This window comes from Equus quagga, chromosome 12 (genome assembly GCF_021613505.1).
Source record: "Equus quagga isolate Etosha38 chromosome 12, UCLA_HA_Equagga_1.0, whole genome shotgun sequence".
In the NCBI taxonomy this organism is placed as follows: domain Eukaryota; kingdom Metazoa; phylum Chordata; class Mammalia; order Perissodactyla; family Equidae; genus Equus; species Equus quagga.
Genome location: NC_060278.1, coordinates 10942328 through 10960507, shown reverse-complemented (window position 1 = coordinate 10960507; position 18180 = coordinate 10942328). Strand labels below are relative to the sequence as shown.

At 44.7% G+C, this 18180-nt stretch overlaps 1 protein-coding gene across 15 annotated transcripts in view; it reads left to right on the top strand.

The window, feature by feature from the left end:
- KIAA1217 (KIAA1217 ortholog) overlaps nucleotides 1-18180 on the top strand; it is a 292914-nt gene that overhangs the window by 35515 nt on the left and 239219 nt on the right. Inside the window, exon 1 of one of the 15 annotated variants that reach the window (XM_046678949.1) lies at nucleotides 3808-4045. The exons of the other annotated variants lie outside the window; for them this stretch is intronic. Within the exon in view, the coding sequence (XP_046534905.1) occupies nucleotides 3944-4045 (102 nt within the window). The 5' untranslated portion in view covers nucleotides 3808-3943. Of the gene's footprint in view, nucleotides 1-3807; nucleotides 4046-18180 lie in introns of those variants that run through there. 15 annotated transcript variants of the gene reach the window in all.

Here is an 18180-nt window from a genome sequence, read left to right as displayed (position 1 = left end):
TGGGATAAATACAGTATTTTCTTCCTACACATATTAAATACCACTGACTTTTAAAGACGTATACGTGTAACTCTTGAACGCCTTCATGCACGCCAACACAGTGCAATAAACCTTTCCCTGTATGCAGGCAAACCACCGCAAATAAATCCTGGAATGCCCACAAGTATTATTACGTACTGTATGCCAGAAACTTTCACACAAATTATCTCATGTGACCCTCTGAAGAAATCCTACAGAGGAATAAGTATAAATAAGGAAACGAAGGATTAGAAGAGTCTAGAGACTTCATTCTGTAGGCTACAGAGCGGGCGTTTGAACCCGGCGGTTCTGACTCAAGCCCAGGGCATTTTTCTGGGATCCCTGAGGTGTTCGCTGTGAACACTGTTGTTCATTTTACGAGCCTGGATTTGCAAACACTGTAACCACGCACCGAATGATTTACTCCTTGCCTCTGTAGCCTCGCGTCCTCCTTGTGCCTCCTACCTTTTATTGCCATTTTAACATGATCCCAAAGGGTGGACTTGAAGAACGGAGGAGGTTGCAACAGCAATCGGTTTTGCTACTTGTCAGCAGTGCCTCTGAAGTCAAGCCTGCAGCTGACTTGTCAGGAATGCACACCTTCCTCCTGGCATCAGCGGCCGAGAGCTGCAAGCTTCGATCAGATCCCTCCTTCAGAAACCAGCTCTCTGTGAGCAGACCTTTAGAATTCGCCAGAGAGAAAGAATGCCCAGTGGTTCACAGCATGGCCTTGTGAACACATTTTGCATAGTTACCCCCAAGCACACACACTCCCCTTGCCAATATTCTGCGTGTGATTGCAAAAACTCTCACTGGACTTGATGGGACAAATTGGGCAGCTTTCACAGGTGACTTCCTTGTGCAGGACAGGATAAATATAGATCAGAGGCACCAGGCCTGGGCCCAGGTTGTCCAGAAAGGCCAGCACAGTGGCTTCTGTACGTTTTGATAAGCCACTGGAACTTTGTAGAATCGGAAATTTTTACATAAAAATCAAATTTCTTACATTATAAGGGAAAAATCAGATGATTGGGAAATGCTGGGCTCAAATTCCTTTGTTAAAACTGCTTCTAGAGCTAAGTAGCAGCTGCCCCATTAAGATGGGGGATCCAGGTTCCCGGGTTCTCCATAGTCCCTCACTCTCCGTCCTGCCCCTGTGTCCCTCACCTGCCTGACTGCTCTCGCAGCTTCCATGTTTGCAGGCCTGCTCCGTGAGGCACCGTAGTGAAGTGGGAGGAATCTGGCCTTTGTCCTTGGACAGACTTAGGGCTGGGAACTGGTTCTACCACTTACCTCTTTGTGTGGTCTTGGGCAAGTCACTTGATCTAAGGAAGCGTCCGTTTCTGCAGCCAAGTGGTTTGCAGATTGCAAGTGTGTGAGAAATACCTAACCCAGTACCCAGCATGCGGTAGATGCTCCATACCTAGAAGCCACTACAATGGAAACATCTCACAGAACATTCTGGGAGAAAGGATAAGAGTCTACCAATCAGAGTTTTAAATACTCGTAGGTTGTTCACAGGAGGGACCTTAGAGCTGCTACAGAAAACATCCTAGCTTTATGGAGGAGGAATCGAAAGCCAGGAGTTGACAGTCTAGTCCAAGATTACTCAGTTACTCAAGGCCAACAGGTCCAGAGCCAGTGGCTTTCCACCGAACCACAAAAAGTCTTCGGAGTATGGTTTTGAGGATTAAGTATGTGAAAGTGCATTTTGCATTTGAATTGAATTAGGCAATTTCGGTTAGCGTGAAGATGGTACAGCTGCGTGTGATCATCAGCTTTGGAAAGAACGGAGTATCATTGACTCATTCATTCCTTCAGCATTGACTGAGTCTCTAGTGTGCACATTCCTGAGCTGGAAATCCAGCACTGGGCCTGCTGGAAGGGCCACCGCCTTCGGAGAGCTTCGACCTCACACGGGGAAGCAGAGGAGAAGACAGATACGCAGACAATTTCAGGTGGCCATGAATGCCGGCAAGGAAAGCAAGAGGCTTTTGTGAGAAGCAGCCAGTCTTGCAAACAGCCAGGCAGAGCGTGGGCAGGTAGGAAGTGCAGGGACCCCGAGGCAGGAGGATTTATCTCCTAAGGACCCAGGTGACCTGGGAGAGGTGCCCAGAGGCTAAGGAAGCCAGGATAAAAGTTTGGATTTTATTCTTAGGGTAGTGCAAAGGATTTTAAGCAGAAGAGTGATAGAAAATATTTAGCTTTTGTTCAAACACTATTTTACACAGAAGCCCCTTTCAGGGTGGGGTTGGAGAGAAGACTTTTAGCTGAGCCAGTCTCCCCTCCCTCCAACTCTGTGACTGTCCCCAAGGGGTCCTTTGGCTCGCCAGAGCTCCCTATAATGCACTGTGGAGACCCCCAAGGCAGGCAGTTTTCAGAATCCGGAGAATCTGTGACTTGCCCACCTAGGGTCCCACGCCCAGTGTCCAGAAACACAATGCAGTGTTCTTGTCATTAACCCAAAGGCTGATTGCTGGTATTTCTGTTCCTTTTTTTTTTCGTTTTTTTCCTAATTCTCAACACTTTTGTTGGCTCTCATGTATTCACTCTTGGGTCACTAAAATGTTCCCTCTCAACCACAAAAGAACTATAGGTCGGTGCATAATGTCTGAAACGAGATACATGTGTCAGACGTCCCTGAATTTGAGTTTTCCAATGACATTATGATACAGCTAACTTTTGCCTTTTTCTGTGCTCTCAACTCAAAAAAGAAACCATTCATTTGTATTTCAGTCCAACTCAGTTGTTTTCGTTTTGTGGTGGTTGATTTGAGGTAAGATGTTGCCAACGGTAGAAACCGCCAGCTTCCACACGAAGCCCACCCGGAGCTCCCCCTGCTCCTAGCACAGGCCGGGCCTTCAGATCCCACCCAGCTAAGGTTGGCTGAACAGTGCAGTGTAGACGATGACAGTCCCACTAGCACCTTTAATTCTGGGCATTGTGTACTTTAGGCTTGTGTGTAAAAATTATGGAAGTGCTGGAAAGGGCAGGAGATAGCATTGAGCGCCTTCATTTTACAGGTCAGGCAACTGAGCCTCAGAGAAGTGGTGTGATTTGGGTCAACGTCACAGCTTGCAAGGGCGAGAGCAGGTCTGGGATCCAGCCTTCTGACTCCTCCGAGTGACCCTTGCACACCAGCACGTGTGCTTTGAGACCAAGTTCTGAGCATGGTCAGGCAGGGTGGGTGGCACAGGTCATGCCATCAGGAAATCGGGGGCATATTCTTGGGTAGTTCTCAAGCATTTGTGTGTCATGGTCTCACCCCGCCCCCACCCTCTGTCTTTATTCTTTATTCTGTTGTTCTAGAAGTTTCTGCCTGGTGGGTTTTGGGGCCAATGTGGTCACAGAATGAAGCATCCTCACCATGACCGCATTGCTTTTCACCATGAAGCAGTTTGACCAAACACTGATGGTGAGACCCTTGGCAATTTGGGCTTTGCCTCATGATGGTAGAGGCGCAATAAACAAATTTTGATGTGAACTTAGTAAAGATCTGTCTCTTTTTAATCTGAAACTGCACAAGAACGTTAACTGCCCAGATGTGTGCTGGTGAACTTTAAATGGCTCCTGCCCGCTCTGTTCCCTGTTTGACTTGAATTTTCTTGAACAAGTGGTGTGTGGGTTCAGCCCATTTGGCCAAGTGAGAGGTATGGGAAAGAGGTACATTTGCACCCTCCTTTTTGGTGTCCACATCCGGATTTACCTAAACCCCACCCAGGTTGCATTTGCGTAGCAATGAAAAACCAGTATTTTCGATCCATGAATCACACTATAAATCCTGGGCCTCTGTCTGTCAGGGGTGCGTCAGGCCAACTCGCAAGAAGGATGGGCACGGTTGAAGGCGAGCTGCGTGCAGATGGGGAATGTCCTGCTGCCTGGGGGCCCGGCAGGTGACTGCTGATGTCCACTTGTGGATCTGGACATGGAGCCATCTGTGTGTCCTCCTGTAGAAAGGCCGAGAAAGGACGGCAGCTTCCTGAGTTTCTGCTGTCGGGGACCTTGCAGTGCCGCAGACAAGAGTAAGGTACAGAAGTGGCATGCTCCCGGGGGTTGCCGCCCCTCCTTGGGCTCTCTCATCCGCTGTGCACTGTGTCCCCTCCTTACCTGGGCAGCTCACCTGGGCTGAGCGGTTCCTGGCCGTTTACTGCTGAGTGGGAGCCAGAGAGGGCTGTGGGTCACAGGGTTTCTTTTAAGTCAAATGGTGCTTCAGTGCAGAAGATGGTTGCCCGCAGCAGTTAAACCTTGTTTAATGATAGTGAAGTTGCTTTTCTTTACCCTGAAAAATCTCTTCATTTTCTGTACAAAGGCAGGAAGCATTTCTCTTTGATTACACGGAAGGTCTCTGGGTAAGGTGTAATCTATTTTACCGTCCTGGATGCTGAGATAATGAGTCTGCGGGATCCTGATTTGTAAACGCCACAAAGATTAGAAAACCGAGTGCTTCCAGTTAAGAATTTTCTCAGAAACCAAAAAAGCTGCTTTTCCCTCCTTCCGCCTCTCCCTTAGGTTCTGCCTTAATGCTTGGGTTAGGAGTCTCTTAAAACCCCCATGGCTGCCGTTGAACCGGTCTGGGTTACCTTTTCAAAGAGTGGAGGAGGTGTGGCGTGTCCCATCTTGCTCCTTCCTGACTTAATCCCTACTCACTGACGTCGCTGAGCTGCCCCAGGAGCCCGCGGAGCTGGAACAGTAGAAACCTCACCTCTCCCAGGCCTTGAGGAGTTGACCAGCCCTTCTTCCTGGGAGGAAAAGGTTTTCAGACAGTGGAGGCCGCAAAGAAGAGACTTTGGCTGAAGGCCACATGAAGAAACAAGCAAAGCTCCAAAAATGAAAAGCCCTAAAACGGGACTTCATTTGCTGAGTCTTTGTCTGATCTGTCGTTTCATGTGCCCGACTTCCCACTGTCAGAATTAAGATGTTCTGGAAAGAAAGCTTAGGAAATGTGTTTAGGAAAAGCTTGAGGTAGCGATAGAAGGGAGGGGAACCATGAATTTTCCTGAAGGAACTGAACCAAGTTTGGTTTTAAAAGCTTGAGTTTTAAATTTCAGTGGAAACGTTTGGCAATATGAGGATTTGTTTGTGCACTTGTGTGTGTTGTGTTGGAGCATTGGAACATTTTGGCTCACGCTGCTGTTGCTCTCGCAGTCTTCGAGGTTGACTCTGTGGCCTAGCGTGCCTTGTTCAGACATCTTTGTGCTGAGGTGACGCCGAGCTGGCAGCGAAGGGCTGGGGGTCGAGGTATGGAAAGTTGGGCCCGTGGAGAATAATGACAGCATAAGTCACCCAAGGGCATAGGTCAGAGAAAGCAGATGCTTGTCATGTCCATGGAGAAAAGGAGAAAGGCCCAGGGTCTCACTACTGTAAAATTTGGATGAGGCAGAGCACAGGGGTTTGGGTACATATAAATTTGTTTAACCAAGATAATCAGAAAAAAACTTTTTTTCAAAGATGGTTTGAGTGGAGTGAGGCAAGGAAATCCACAGTCTTGGTATTGGTGGGCTTGCTAAGGAAGGATGGGTCATGGCTTCTACGTGGAGACCTGAGTTCTGCTCCTGCCAGAATGGAGGATGCAAGAGCATTCTGTTTTGGAGAGGCCCCCTCAGTTTCTACTTGGTTTGCTAATGGCTTTTTAAAACTTGGGTCTCTGAGGACATGAAAAGGAAGATAACATGTATTAGAGAAGTGACTGGCAGGAAGTGCCAAGTTTATTCTTGAGAGAGGATGGAGCCGCATGGGAGGGGAGGGGGCCTTGAGACCGCTCTCCGAATTCCCCTGAGCTGATCAGAACAGGTCCACAAGATTCGCCAGACATCTGAGTGTAGCTCAGATCCAATACAGGACCCTTCTCCTTTCTTGCTTTCTTCTTCTCTCCTCGAACCTGGATCAAACTGTCCCTGATTCCCTCACTCAATCCCAGGACAGTTTTCTGGTTGAATTCCTACCTCGTTAAGTCTTCTTAGTCTTGATCTGAGAAACAAAACTAATTCAGATCAAAATCTAACTCAGAGAATCAGAGCTGAAAGGTGTTTCCGGCAGTCCCCAAATGACACAGGAGGTCCTGAGGCTGGAAAGCTTAGGTGACTTATTCAGGGTCACAACTCAGGCTTCCTGAGAACAGTCCCCAACCTGTAGTTTTTGGCCCTTCTGGAGGAAGGGCAGAAGGATATGCATGAGGCGGGATAGCATAGGAGTCCCAGGTGGCTTGGGCACGCACCCTGATGGCTCCCCTGTGCCCTAGTGTCCTCATTTCTGTTATGCCCTGGCCATCAGGCTCTGCCTCCTGATTCCTCTTCTTGCTCTCCCTTCAGTGGACCACACCAGGCAGCATGGAGGAGCTGAGTGGTGGCCCCTCCCAGGCAGCATGCATCCCATTGCCTAGTATCATGCTGTTAAAACTCTGTGATGGGGGCCGGGTCCGGTGGCACAACAGTTAAGTTTGCATGTTCCGCTTCGGTGGCCTGGGGTTCGCGGTTTGGATCCCGGGCACAGACACACACACCACTTATCAAGCCATGCTGTGGTAGGTGTCCCACATATAAAGTAGAGGAAGATGGGCACGGATGTTAGCTCAGGGCCAGTCTTCCTCAGCAAAAAGCGGAGGATTGGTGGCAGTGTTAGCTCAGGGCTAATCTTCCTCAAAAAAAAAAAAACCCACAAAACTCTGGTGATGAGTACGGTCTATGACAAGTCTTAGAGGCCAGACAGATTCTGGATGGGGGGAAAGGAAGTGAATGTGAGTGAAAGGGAAGATCTCATACTTGATTATGTATTGTATTCTCCAAACCCCAAAGGCAGAGACACGCACACACACACATGCACACACAGTGGGATGGGATATTTGAAACCCTGACAGGCTTGGAAAATCTAGGGCTAATGGTTGACCTAAGTGAAAGGTGATAAGAAAAAGCAAATTTTTGAAAGATCCAGCCTGAGAATGGGGACCTGTGACTCGCCTCGGAGCACCGCCAGGTGAAGTTAAGCATTATGATGACTGAGGATAGAGCCAGCCCAGGGTGCGAACTCGCTCAGAAGCAAGTTCTGTCATCCCCGGGCTTACGTTTTAATGAGCCTGTAGATGCCTGTCAGCATTGTGTCATTGCAAAAGTGATAGCTTTTTCTGGAAAGATACTTTTCCTTCCAAGCCTTGGGCTCAGAGGCAGCTCTTCAAAGACAAACTGCTGTCTGATTCGAGCAGATGCAGATGGGGCGACGTTAAGCTGCTTCTGCCCCATTCAACTGTGATGAGATTCCAGCTAAAGTCAATATTCAAGAGACTGTGCTTGCAGGGGACTCTGGTGTTTTTAAAAAATAGAACGATCTGTCTGTGTGGCTGTATTTGTGAGTGTTTCTTTCAATAGAAAATGAAAGCGCATTTTTCACAAATTAAACTTTGGCCGTTTCTCATAGATAGTCTTTCCTAACTGAAAGCATGTTTGTCAAATCACCTGGAATTACCTTCATATGAACTTTGTCAAAATACTTGGTGCTGAAAATGGGCTCTGCTTGGGGGTCTCTTCTGGAAAGTTCTGGAGTCTGGAAGTGAATTCTGTGTTTTCCCTACTCCCTCCGTCTAGAAGCCTGAGCACCTTTGAAGATGACAGACACACAGGGTAGCCTGGTGATGGCTCCCTTGCTGGGGTCCCACCTCCAACCGGGGTCATTCCAGAATGTTCTGTCTTGGTTCTTTCTACTCCCTTCACCCCTTCTTTCCCAGATGGAGAAAAGGGAGAGTGTGAGAGGAAAAGCAAGCAAACTTCCACTTCCTTCCCTTTCCCCCCAGTCCAACCCCCAACACACACACACACACACACACACACATATACACCCGGGGCTGGGACTCTCTCTCCTGTGAAACTGAATTCTGAAAGGCCAAGCCATTCCATCTGTGTTTTGGCTCAGTTGCTCCAAAGAGCTCAGGTGTCTAAATTTGGAATTTTCCCATGGCTTTAAAATTCTGTCCTGCAGATCTGTCCCCTGTAGGAAACCGAGGGGCCTTCCTTGGGTTTGTTTTTCTCACCCTGTAAAGAAAACAGAAAGGTTTAGGCCTCGTGTGTGAGGGCTTAAGTGGGAAGGAAAGATAACTTAGATCAAAATACTCTCATTGTGGAATCGTAAGCCTGGGTTTCGTGTGTGTGTGGTGCCAGCTGGAAAAATGAAGACGAGAGTCAAAGCTCTTTGGAGGATTTGGAAGGGGATGCAAAACCCAGCCCTTTTGCTTCAGGAAGCATGTTTTCATACAGGTTTCTCAGAAACGCTCGCCAAAAGTGGTGAGGGAACCTCAGACTGAGAGAGACACCACGGAAAACAAAACAGAAAGTGTTTGTTATAATCGTTCATGACACAGTCAACTTTTCAATTGTGCAGTCATTACACACTGAAAGACACAAGCATGTATAAAAAGACAGTTTTGAGACATAAAATAGCTCACTAACAGCTTTATCTAGACTACAACTTTTTCTCTAGACTTGACAGAAATTGTTTAATGCTGGAATGTTACATTATTTATCTTGCCTGACCTGTTCTGTCTGTGAACGGAGATGTCTGTTTTTTACCTAGTCTGCAGGACTGTCACAAGGAAAGTAATAATAGAGTCACAGTATCAGAGGTCGAGGGGTCAAACGCCCCTTCATAAAAGAGCCCTAGTCACAGAGCTATCTGAAGTCACTGTTTAATGTCAGTTCTGAGTGCTGGTTCTCAACGCCACAGACACCACAGACACTGTGTATCAACACCTCTCTGTCATTGTGCATATGTGCTTCCCCAAATGACTGTTTGTGCCCATAAAAGTTTATGTTTTAAGCTGGTTGTGTGGAATTTGGCACCCGTTTTCCAAATAGCCCCACAGAAGTGAATTTACTCTGCAAATTAACTGACCACCGTGCTCTGAGTTTTCTGTTGTTTCTATGGGAAATGGATCCTGAGTTCTCATTCTGTGTTGGGACTTAGTGAACACTTCTCTCCCAGGAGGGGAGGAGGGGGGTGAGGGAGGGGGATGGGGTGTGAGAGGGGACCCATTGCCCTGTGCTGTGGGTGGAGAGGCTGTGCTGTTAGTGAGGGCCTTCCTGGGATGTATGACAGAGTGAGAGAAAGAAACTTCTGCAGTGATCTTTCTCAGGATGGGTTGGGGGAAGGGGTAGTGGACCCCACCTGCAAAAAGGGATAGGTGGGGGTGAAGAGGGCAGAGTGGGGTTGCTGTGTGGAGTTTGGGGATGCGGTGGTGTAAGCTTGGTTGTGGTAACCAGGACCCAGTGGATGGACTCGGGGCAGTCAGTGTCTGGGAAGCGTTGCAGGGCCTGCTGCCATGCACATTGCATGGAAAGGACATTTGCCTGAGCTAAGCCATGGGAAAAATCTAAATTTAGACACCTGAGCTCCTTCCAACCACTGAGCCAAGACACAGTAGACAGAGTGGTTTGGCCTTTGAGAATCTGAGTTTTGACATACAAGGATCCAATTTCACAGGAGAACGAAACTCCTCAACTCTTGTGTGTGTGTGTGGAAAAAAAATGGCATATGAGGATCATTGGAGTGTATTGGCTCCATATCCAAGTGTTCGGCCCCGTTTTAGTTATCACAGAGGATTCAGGGAGGAAAAGGTGACAAGTGATAAAGGAATGGAAAGGTGAAAAGAATTGGATTGTTACTGAAGAGAAAGCTGATGGTGATGGATCTGTTGTCTGGAAGCATATGAAGAGGATGCACATATCATTTCACGTGTCCAGAGAGAGCCACACAAGGAGAAGAAGACTTTAAGGTAAAGTATTGGTTGATCAATATTTTGTGAGAGTTGACATGACAAAACATTGACCTGTGTTACCAGCTGGGGGATTAGGTTGTTGCTGTTTTAGAGGCTGGACGGTTCTCTGCCTTAAAGAGTAAATAATTGTGGAAGTCCCAATTTAAAGGTCTAGGGAAAGTGGGAGTTCTTCCTGAGGCTTCCTTACGGGTAAAATATTAATATTAAAGAATTCCTGAGTAACTTGCATGTCCTGGACGAGGGCCAAGGTCCACTCATATACAAAGTGCTCTCGGTAGGAAGGCTCTTCTGTCTGTGTCTTGGCACTTCCTCGTGCTGAGGTCATCCTTCTAGTCGTCCTGCTTCCCTGTTCCCGACTTACATGGTACGTGAGTGTGTGCATGTGCATGCCAGGGCTTCTCCCAAAGCCTGGCACGCTCAGCCTCCCTCCCTCCCTTTTCCCTCTCGGTCCTTCCTCCTGTCCTCTTTCTGTCTGTATATGTATATGTAAATACCCACTGAAGATTAGCTTCTACTTATAAATTTTCCAATCATACTTCCTTCATAATGATTCACGGCTACTCCTGTTTGTTGGTGACTAGGAGAGAAGCGTCTACAGCAAGGTAGCTTACAATTGAAAGAGTGCAAAATGCTAGGCCATCATGGGGAGAAAAAAAGGCTTGAAAGTAAAGGCGTCGGTCATTCCCTCGTGCTTATTAGCTCTTGTGGGAAATGTGTGCCACACCGCCCTGCTGTGTTGTCCCCTGCCTGGGTCTCAGCCCGCTACAGTAGAGTGCGGATGGTGTCTTTAATGTCTTACAGAAGGGACGCTGGGTTCTTGGAGGCCAGAACTCCCTTCCCCTTCTGCCACTCACTTCTGCCTTCGCTGACTCATCTTGACTCTCAAAAGGCATTTTAACCTCTCAAACCTTGTTTTCCAGCCAAAGACAGATAGTTATTTGTCTCCCATGTGTGTTTGGGAGGCTAACCACTAAGCATTTAGCTTTTTGGATTTGAAAGCTGTTTCTTTCTGAGGACTGCCTTGTTACTGACTGGCCTTACCCAACTGAGTGGAGTTATGTTTACATTTCTGTGGGGAGCCTCTAACCTGTTTATTATTTTTTTGTCCATTGGATAGTAGGTTTGGGAGGAATATTTGAGGTTTTGTCAGGTAATTATAGATTTCGTGCTAGACATAATCAATCAGATAGCTCAAATCCATATCACAAATACAGGGTGATTTTTCTTTTTCTGCTCTGAGGTGAATGGGCTGGATAGAACATATATAATAAAGGTCAAAACTGTGTTAGAGTGCTTGAAATTCAGTCTTTCCCTATTTCGTTATATTTCTGAGACAGAGAGAGGGACAGGAAAAAGCTGCCTTTTAAAAGGATCTGCTAGTGAACACATACCCGAATGGTAATTTAGGAACCATGTGGGCAAGATGAGACAAAAGCAGACAGGTTCAGATTTTATCAGCTCGACACAGTTGTGTAAGGAGATGAAAGGTGAAGTCTGTGATAATGTGTTGAACTAGTAATACCGGCTCTAGAGTTAAAAAAAGAGAAGAAAAGCACAAACACAAAGGGAGTTGCATGGAACATTCCAGGAAATCATTGAACTGTGAGCGATAACATGTTTCCTTTTCCTTCAAAGATGCGTTTCAGAGAATGGCTAGGATAAGAACTCGTACTATAAAAACAATACAGGGAATTTGTCAAGAACAGGGAAAGGAATTATCTGACATGGCATTTATCATCACCAAAGTTTTTCATAATTTAATTTAATCTGAACTTACTATGGTGTTGGTCTTGACATTTCAAAAACATTGGCCATGGCCTTCATAATGTATCCGGACTTGAGTACTTCGTACCTTTGACTATAAGTAATGCTTACATTGGGCTCACACATGGTTTCAGATCCACCAACATTTCATTCAGGTCCAATAACAATCATCTGGATAATGCCATTATGTATGAGTGTGGTCCTTTAAAAAATATTAAAAAATCTTCTGTAACGGACAATACTTCATCCTCATGTTAGTGCATACTCCTTCATTCCACAGCAACATCTACTGTTCCCTATGCAGTCTTTCTTACTTAAGACTTCTTGTCTTAGTAGCTTTCTTACTTAAGCTCTGGTCTTTATCCCTCAATATCTGAACAGATGCTTCTTTCTTGAAAGCAGCTCAGTTAGAAAAGTGGAGGGGGAAGGGACACTGACCTGCCAGCCATAGCTGCCTGTTTCCCATCTTGATATCATTGTCTCTCCCGTCTTCTTGTGAATGTTTTTCTTTCCCGTCTTCCTTTTTCCCTCCGTTCACTGAATAAAGATATTGAGTATCTATTTTGTACTGGACACTGCTAGGCCATGGATGTACCTCAGTGAGCAAGATGGACAAGGATTCCATCTTAAGAGGAATAAAACATGAAATAATTACAAGGGTGGTGAGTGTTAAGAAAAGATAAGGGATGTTTAATGGGGGAACTGACATAGTCTGTGACTGGGAGGAGGCGTGAGGGAAGTCTGAATAATTAAAGCCATAAAAGAAATCAAAGAACTCTAGGATTTATCTCTAAAGAAGGGGAAGGAGAAAGCCATAAAATTCCAAAGAGAATAAGGCAGAAAGATGCTCTGTTTTATACAGAACATTGGAGGCCACATTATATTCAATTCGAAATCTGTGAATTCGTGAAGACTCATCGTTTCTTATTGGTTATCCAAACACTTCATCTTTCCTCTTTCTTCAATGCCATTTGCTACTTTTGACCATTGTGCTACTCATCAACAGCTCCCCCTGCGGCTAGATATAGGAATAAAAAAAAAAATCTGCCAGTATGCTATCGTTATCATGTGACTATCTGTAATAGGAGGTGAAAAGTTTGGAGTTGAAATTTGTCAGTTTTGAGTACAATGAGATTGAGGTTTTTATAACTTTCTGCTTTTCGTCTTCTCCATAAATAGAATTAAATAAATTCTCATTAAGCGTCCACTAAGAGCCAGGAATTCATGTAGCTAATGGGAATATAAGATTGATAAAAACCGTTTGTGTTCTCCAGGAACTTCAGTCTACCAGCAGAGATTCACATATACAGACCGCGTGGGAACAATCTCCTGCCGGGAATATGAGTAAAGCATTATAGGAACGCAGAGGAGGGAAGAGTTCGCCCCAGGGGAGGGACCCTGGAAGGACTGCAGAGGGGACCAGATATCTGAATTGATCTTAGAAGAATGATTAACTGCTAATATAGCTAAATAGGCTTTTTTAAAAGAGTCAAATTATTTTTGTAGTTAATGCTTAAAATGAGTAGTAATGCTTTAAAGAGAGAAAAAGCACCCAATTGAAGCACACCTGCTTTCTTTCATCTAGGTATCATACTTGGCATATGTTGGTCAAGAAACAACTTGATATTCTACTCACATTGTTGCATGGCTTACATAATAAGTGGAGTCTTGAAATTTGGGCATGGGTTGAATTTTCAGAAATCAAATCTCATTTCCTACTATCTTACATTTTATTACAGAGATGGTGTGCTTTCTGGAATTGGCAGGGGTGGCTAACCCTTAACTCTGTTTTCCTGCCCTAAAGCTCCCTTCTCCGGCCGTTAGTTAATTTCAGTGCACGGACGTTAACATTAAGTTAGTAAGAGAGATGCTATTGAAAATTAAAACACAAAAAAACTCTGTTCCTGAACAGGGAAGGATTCTGGTGCAAATCATTGTTCCCTAGTTCATTTGGGTAGAAAGGTCAGATTACTTATATTGGATTTTCATAAAACCAGGCAAACTAACAGTTCCCTGCGTACAATATGTCAACAACCTATTATATTTGAAATTACTCTTTAAAATGAGGTATAAAACGGCACTATGCTTTCTCTCTGCCAATAATTGACTTGCTAACCTCCTGCCAAGGTCTGTCCATTTTAAAAAGGATTTAAAAAATATAAAAAATAAAAAGGATTGCTTTAAACATTCATCAAAAAGCATATAGCGAATTATACTTTGGCAGAAACACGAAGACTAATATCTGGATCTGCGCATCCATCCGCTCGCGGCTTATCACTCTGAAGGGAAAATGAGTGGCGCTGGTTTTCTCTCAGAGAAATGTTGCCCTGGGACAAAGACCCTTTTTGTTCTGTGCAACCCAGCACTGTAGAATAGGTTTGGTTACCTCAGGAAGTTCTGTAATGTGTTCAAACAATGCAGATATTTATCAAGGGGCACTTTTAGGAGTAGTAAAATGCCAAACCATCCCCTCCGCCTGAAGTTTAGGGCCCCATGCTACATAAAATACTCAGTAAATCTCCGATTCTGTGATTGTAAGAGACAGTGAGAGGGCCCCTCGTCTCTTCCCACCATCTCATCATCAGCCACAGGCCCACGTCAAAACAGCACGAGTAGGAGAGAGTCTCTCCCACCACAGGGGAGAGCAGTGGTTGGTGGAAACGGAACTCAGGTCAGATTGCTGAGTGCTCGTTCCAGGTCTACCCAAATCCCTGGACACCTGGTCTGTTTCTCTAACTGTAGAGCAAAGGTGTTGGCGATGGAAAATCCTCAATATGTTCTTTAACTTCCAAAAGAGAATAATTGGTTTTCGTCATCTGCCTTAGTAAATCGTTCACCTTTTGCACCTTTATTCTGGACCCATACCCAAGATTGTTGTTGACTTAAAGACTAAGTTTGATCACAGAGCTTTGTCCCTTCCAACTCTGTGACGCTTGCATGGATTCTGTCCTAGGGGCTCGCACTCGCCCACTCACTAGGTTCTGATGATGTTCTTGTTACAAGTGGGCTGTTAGATAAATACTTACAAACCATCCCTCCATCATCATAAAGGCAATTCATGTGCACATACTCCATGGAAATAGAGTACACTGTTGCTAAGTTGCGTGAAGAATGGCATCTTTGTTATTCTCATCTTTTTGCCACTTAGCAAGTACGAAAAATGAAGGTGATGAATTAAGCTACAGCACTGTGAAGTGTAGTGTAGATTTCTTTCTTTTGATGACACTCAAGAGTAATCCTGGCACATACCACACCCCCCCCATTTCCATTTTAAAGTAATATTTCTTTGAACTACAAAGCACAACATACAGTTCTCTGTCTACTGAAGGGAAATGGGTGAGAATGCCAGATTTCTATGAGAATTATAGGGTTTTCAAATCATCATGGAAAAAAATTACTGTGGTTCAGTATCATGAGAAAAAAACATATTCTTAACTTGCCTGAAATTTTTCTTTTAATTGGAACTTTGGTTCTGTTTTCAAAGCACTTTTAAAGCTTTCTTTTCCAATTTGGCACCAAAGTTACTTTAAAAATATGCTGTTTAATTGTAGAATTATTTTCTATTTTGATTGACATAAAATATATCATTCTGCCCAGAAAAATGACAGTGGCCTACCACAAACTAAAACAAGTGATAGCTCCTATTGAAATTGCTGTATCAGATGTGGTATCTTTTCTAGAAAAGATTAATTTTATGTTCTTTGATTTTTTAAAGAAATGAGTGAGAAATAAAATTAAGTGTAACTTTTTTGGGGATCATTAGTTTAAAAAAAATCATCTGAACACCATAATAAAGTCTTACCCTTGGCTCATTAAAAAAAATGATATATATATATCATTCTAAAGGGAAAAATATTAACACATTTTTGGGTAAGGAGCTGAGTAATATTAAGCTTTGTAATCACCTCCCTAGGAATGAAGTTTAGTGGCTATAGGTATTAGGAAGACCTCACAGTCTAACCAACATGCTCTCTGAATCTTGGTTGAGAGTCCAGACCATAAGTGCTAATTTTGATTCTAATGATAACCGTTTCATTAGTCAATACTTGCTTTTTCCTAAGGGAATAAAGAATAGGGATAATGAAATTGGATCCACACAGGCCTTTTAACAAACTTTTCTCCTGTGCATAGCTCATTCTCACTGTATATATTCCTTGGACACCCCCCCCCCCGAGGAAAAAGTTTCATTCTAAATATGTGTTTCATTGAAAAATAGGACTTGGCCACACCTAAGGTAAAGTAATGCTCATTGCCAGGATCGTGCAGAAGTCACCTCCATTTTAGGCTGATCACAAGAAGCACAGAGAGACCAAGGCCAGTGGAGATGCTTGCAAGAGTCAGAAATATGGTGGGCTCTGGGCTGGGGAGGCAACCTGGAATTTCTCTGCCCTCTGCCTAGCAGTGACATTAAAAGTCCCTCGGGTCTTTTTCTCTCTTCCCTCCACATGATCAGGGGCCCATTCCTGTAACAGAGGGCGATGTGGTTAGGCAGTAAAACTGGATAAGGGGGAACTACCAGGAAAATGACTATTTGCTTAGGGATGGCATTGATGCTCGCTACAGATCCAGGTTAGTGATGGGGGCCCCGGACCAGGAGGTAGGAGGGATCTCTTCTAGCCTAGGCCTATTTCTAACTCGATGTGTGACCGCAGTCACTTGTGTTTTTGGGCCTTGGTAATCTTATCTATTGGTAAAAAGATGATGAAATGATATCTGAGGTTTCTTTCAACTCTAAAATTCCTCGAGTGAGTGACCCTTTGAGAAGAGTGTGAATTCCCAAAGCCACCCTCTGGGGAGCCCCACCTTCACCAGCACCCCCCCTCCCCCCATCATTGTTGAGAATAAAATGCTGAGGTTGTCAAATTCCAGTCAAATGTACATCCGCAAATTCCAGCCACATTCCAGCCAAATTGAGATAGCTGTTACAAGAGTAACGGGTTTATCGAATAATTGTCTTTGAAATGTTTTAGTTATTTCTTTCAAGGTATCGTTAACAGCCATCTTGGAATTTCAGCAAAAATCTGTTTTTACGTACTCTTCACTGATCCCTGTGAAATAAATCATACTGAAGGGGTTTTTCCCCCTTAGGAGGTATTTGCCTGGAGGAGAAATTCTTAAGTTTCTTTTTCTTCTAAACGCACGTTGGAATAAAGTCTCCTTTGAAAAGGCGTAATGAAAAGAGCAAACATGGGACTTGCTCTCATCCCATTTCTTTCCGGGGATGAGAATGAAGTCTCTGATGGCCACAGGAATGGCAGGGCACTCCTGCTGTGAAGGAGTTCATGCCTTCTCCTCCTCAGATAGTTAGTCTGTTGACTAGTTGTGGAGAGCAGGCTTTGGGAAGAAAAAATATTAAAAAGTAGTTCGTTGCCTATTAGTTATTTTAGCATTATGTTTGGAGACTGATAAAGATCCCTACGGTTACTCTCAAGAGATCAGACTCTTATTAACTTTTGCAAAGTGGGAAGAGAGAAGAACATTTGAAAAATAAACATCAAATTAAGTAATACTCTCTCCTTTAATCCCCTTTCTCTAGAGATATTCTTAGGCAGTCCACGCTGGGCATTAACAGTCATCTTTGACGCAAAATAGACCCTTGCTTCTGTCGTTTCCTGGGTATTTTTAGGTCCCCCCTTTTGGACCACTTGAGGCAAATGGAGTGGCAGAATCCCTCACATCCAGCTCGCTGTCCCCACCCAGTGAGGATCCCACATAAGGGCTCTGCTTCCCTCTGTGTGCAACTGTCCCACCCCCCCATCCTTAAAAAGAATGCCAGGTTACCTTGGAGACGGATGGGGCATCCCCTTCCTACCTGAATTCCAGAACATGGATGATATCCCAAACATAAAAATGTGTCATGTGGAACCCAACCAGAGCAGATATTTAATGCAGTGAATTTTCCAATACAGTACCCATGAATTACAAATACGTACCTTAACCCCCAAAACAGGTGAAACCTCATAAACAATAAGGTCATAGTTTCTATTCCACATATTACTAGATTAATTTTAAGAGCACACATAGATACATAGATCTCAACTGATTTTACAGAAATAACTAGAAACTTTTCTTTTTTTTTTTTGAGGAAGATTAGCCCTGAGCTAACTACTGCCAATCCTCCTCTTTTTGCTGAGGAAGACTGGCCCTGAGCTAACATCCATGCCCATCGTCCTCTACTTTATACGTGGGACGCCTGCCACAGCATGGCTTTTGCCAAGTGGTGCCATGTCTGCACCCAGGATCCGAACCGGTGAACCCTGGGCCGCTGAGAAGTGGAACATGCGAACTTAACTGCTGCACCACTGGGCCGGCCCCCTAACTAGAAACTTTTGAATTGGCAAGACCTGAGGTGATTGATGCTTATTTTCAGATTGGTGCAATATTATTGGATAATGTGGTGGAATAATGAATGTTTTGTAAGACTTGGTGATAAGAAAATCTAACTATTGCTATCTTTAAAAACTTTGCAGGGGCTGGCCCGGTGGCATAGTGGTTAAGTTCACATGCTCTGCTTTGGCAGCCTGGGGTTCACAGGTTTGGAGCCTGGGTGCAGACCTTCACATGGTTTGTCAAGCGATGATGTGGTGGTGTCCCACATAGAAAATAGAGGAAGATTGGCACAGACGTTAGCTCAGTGCCAA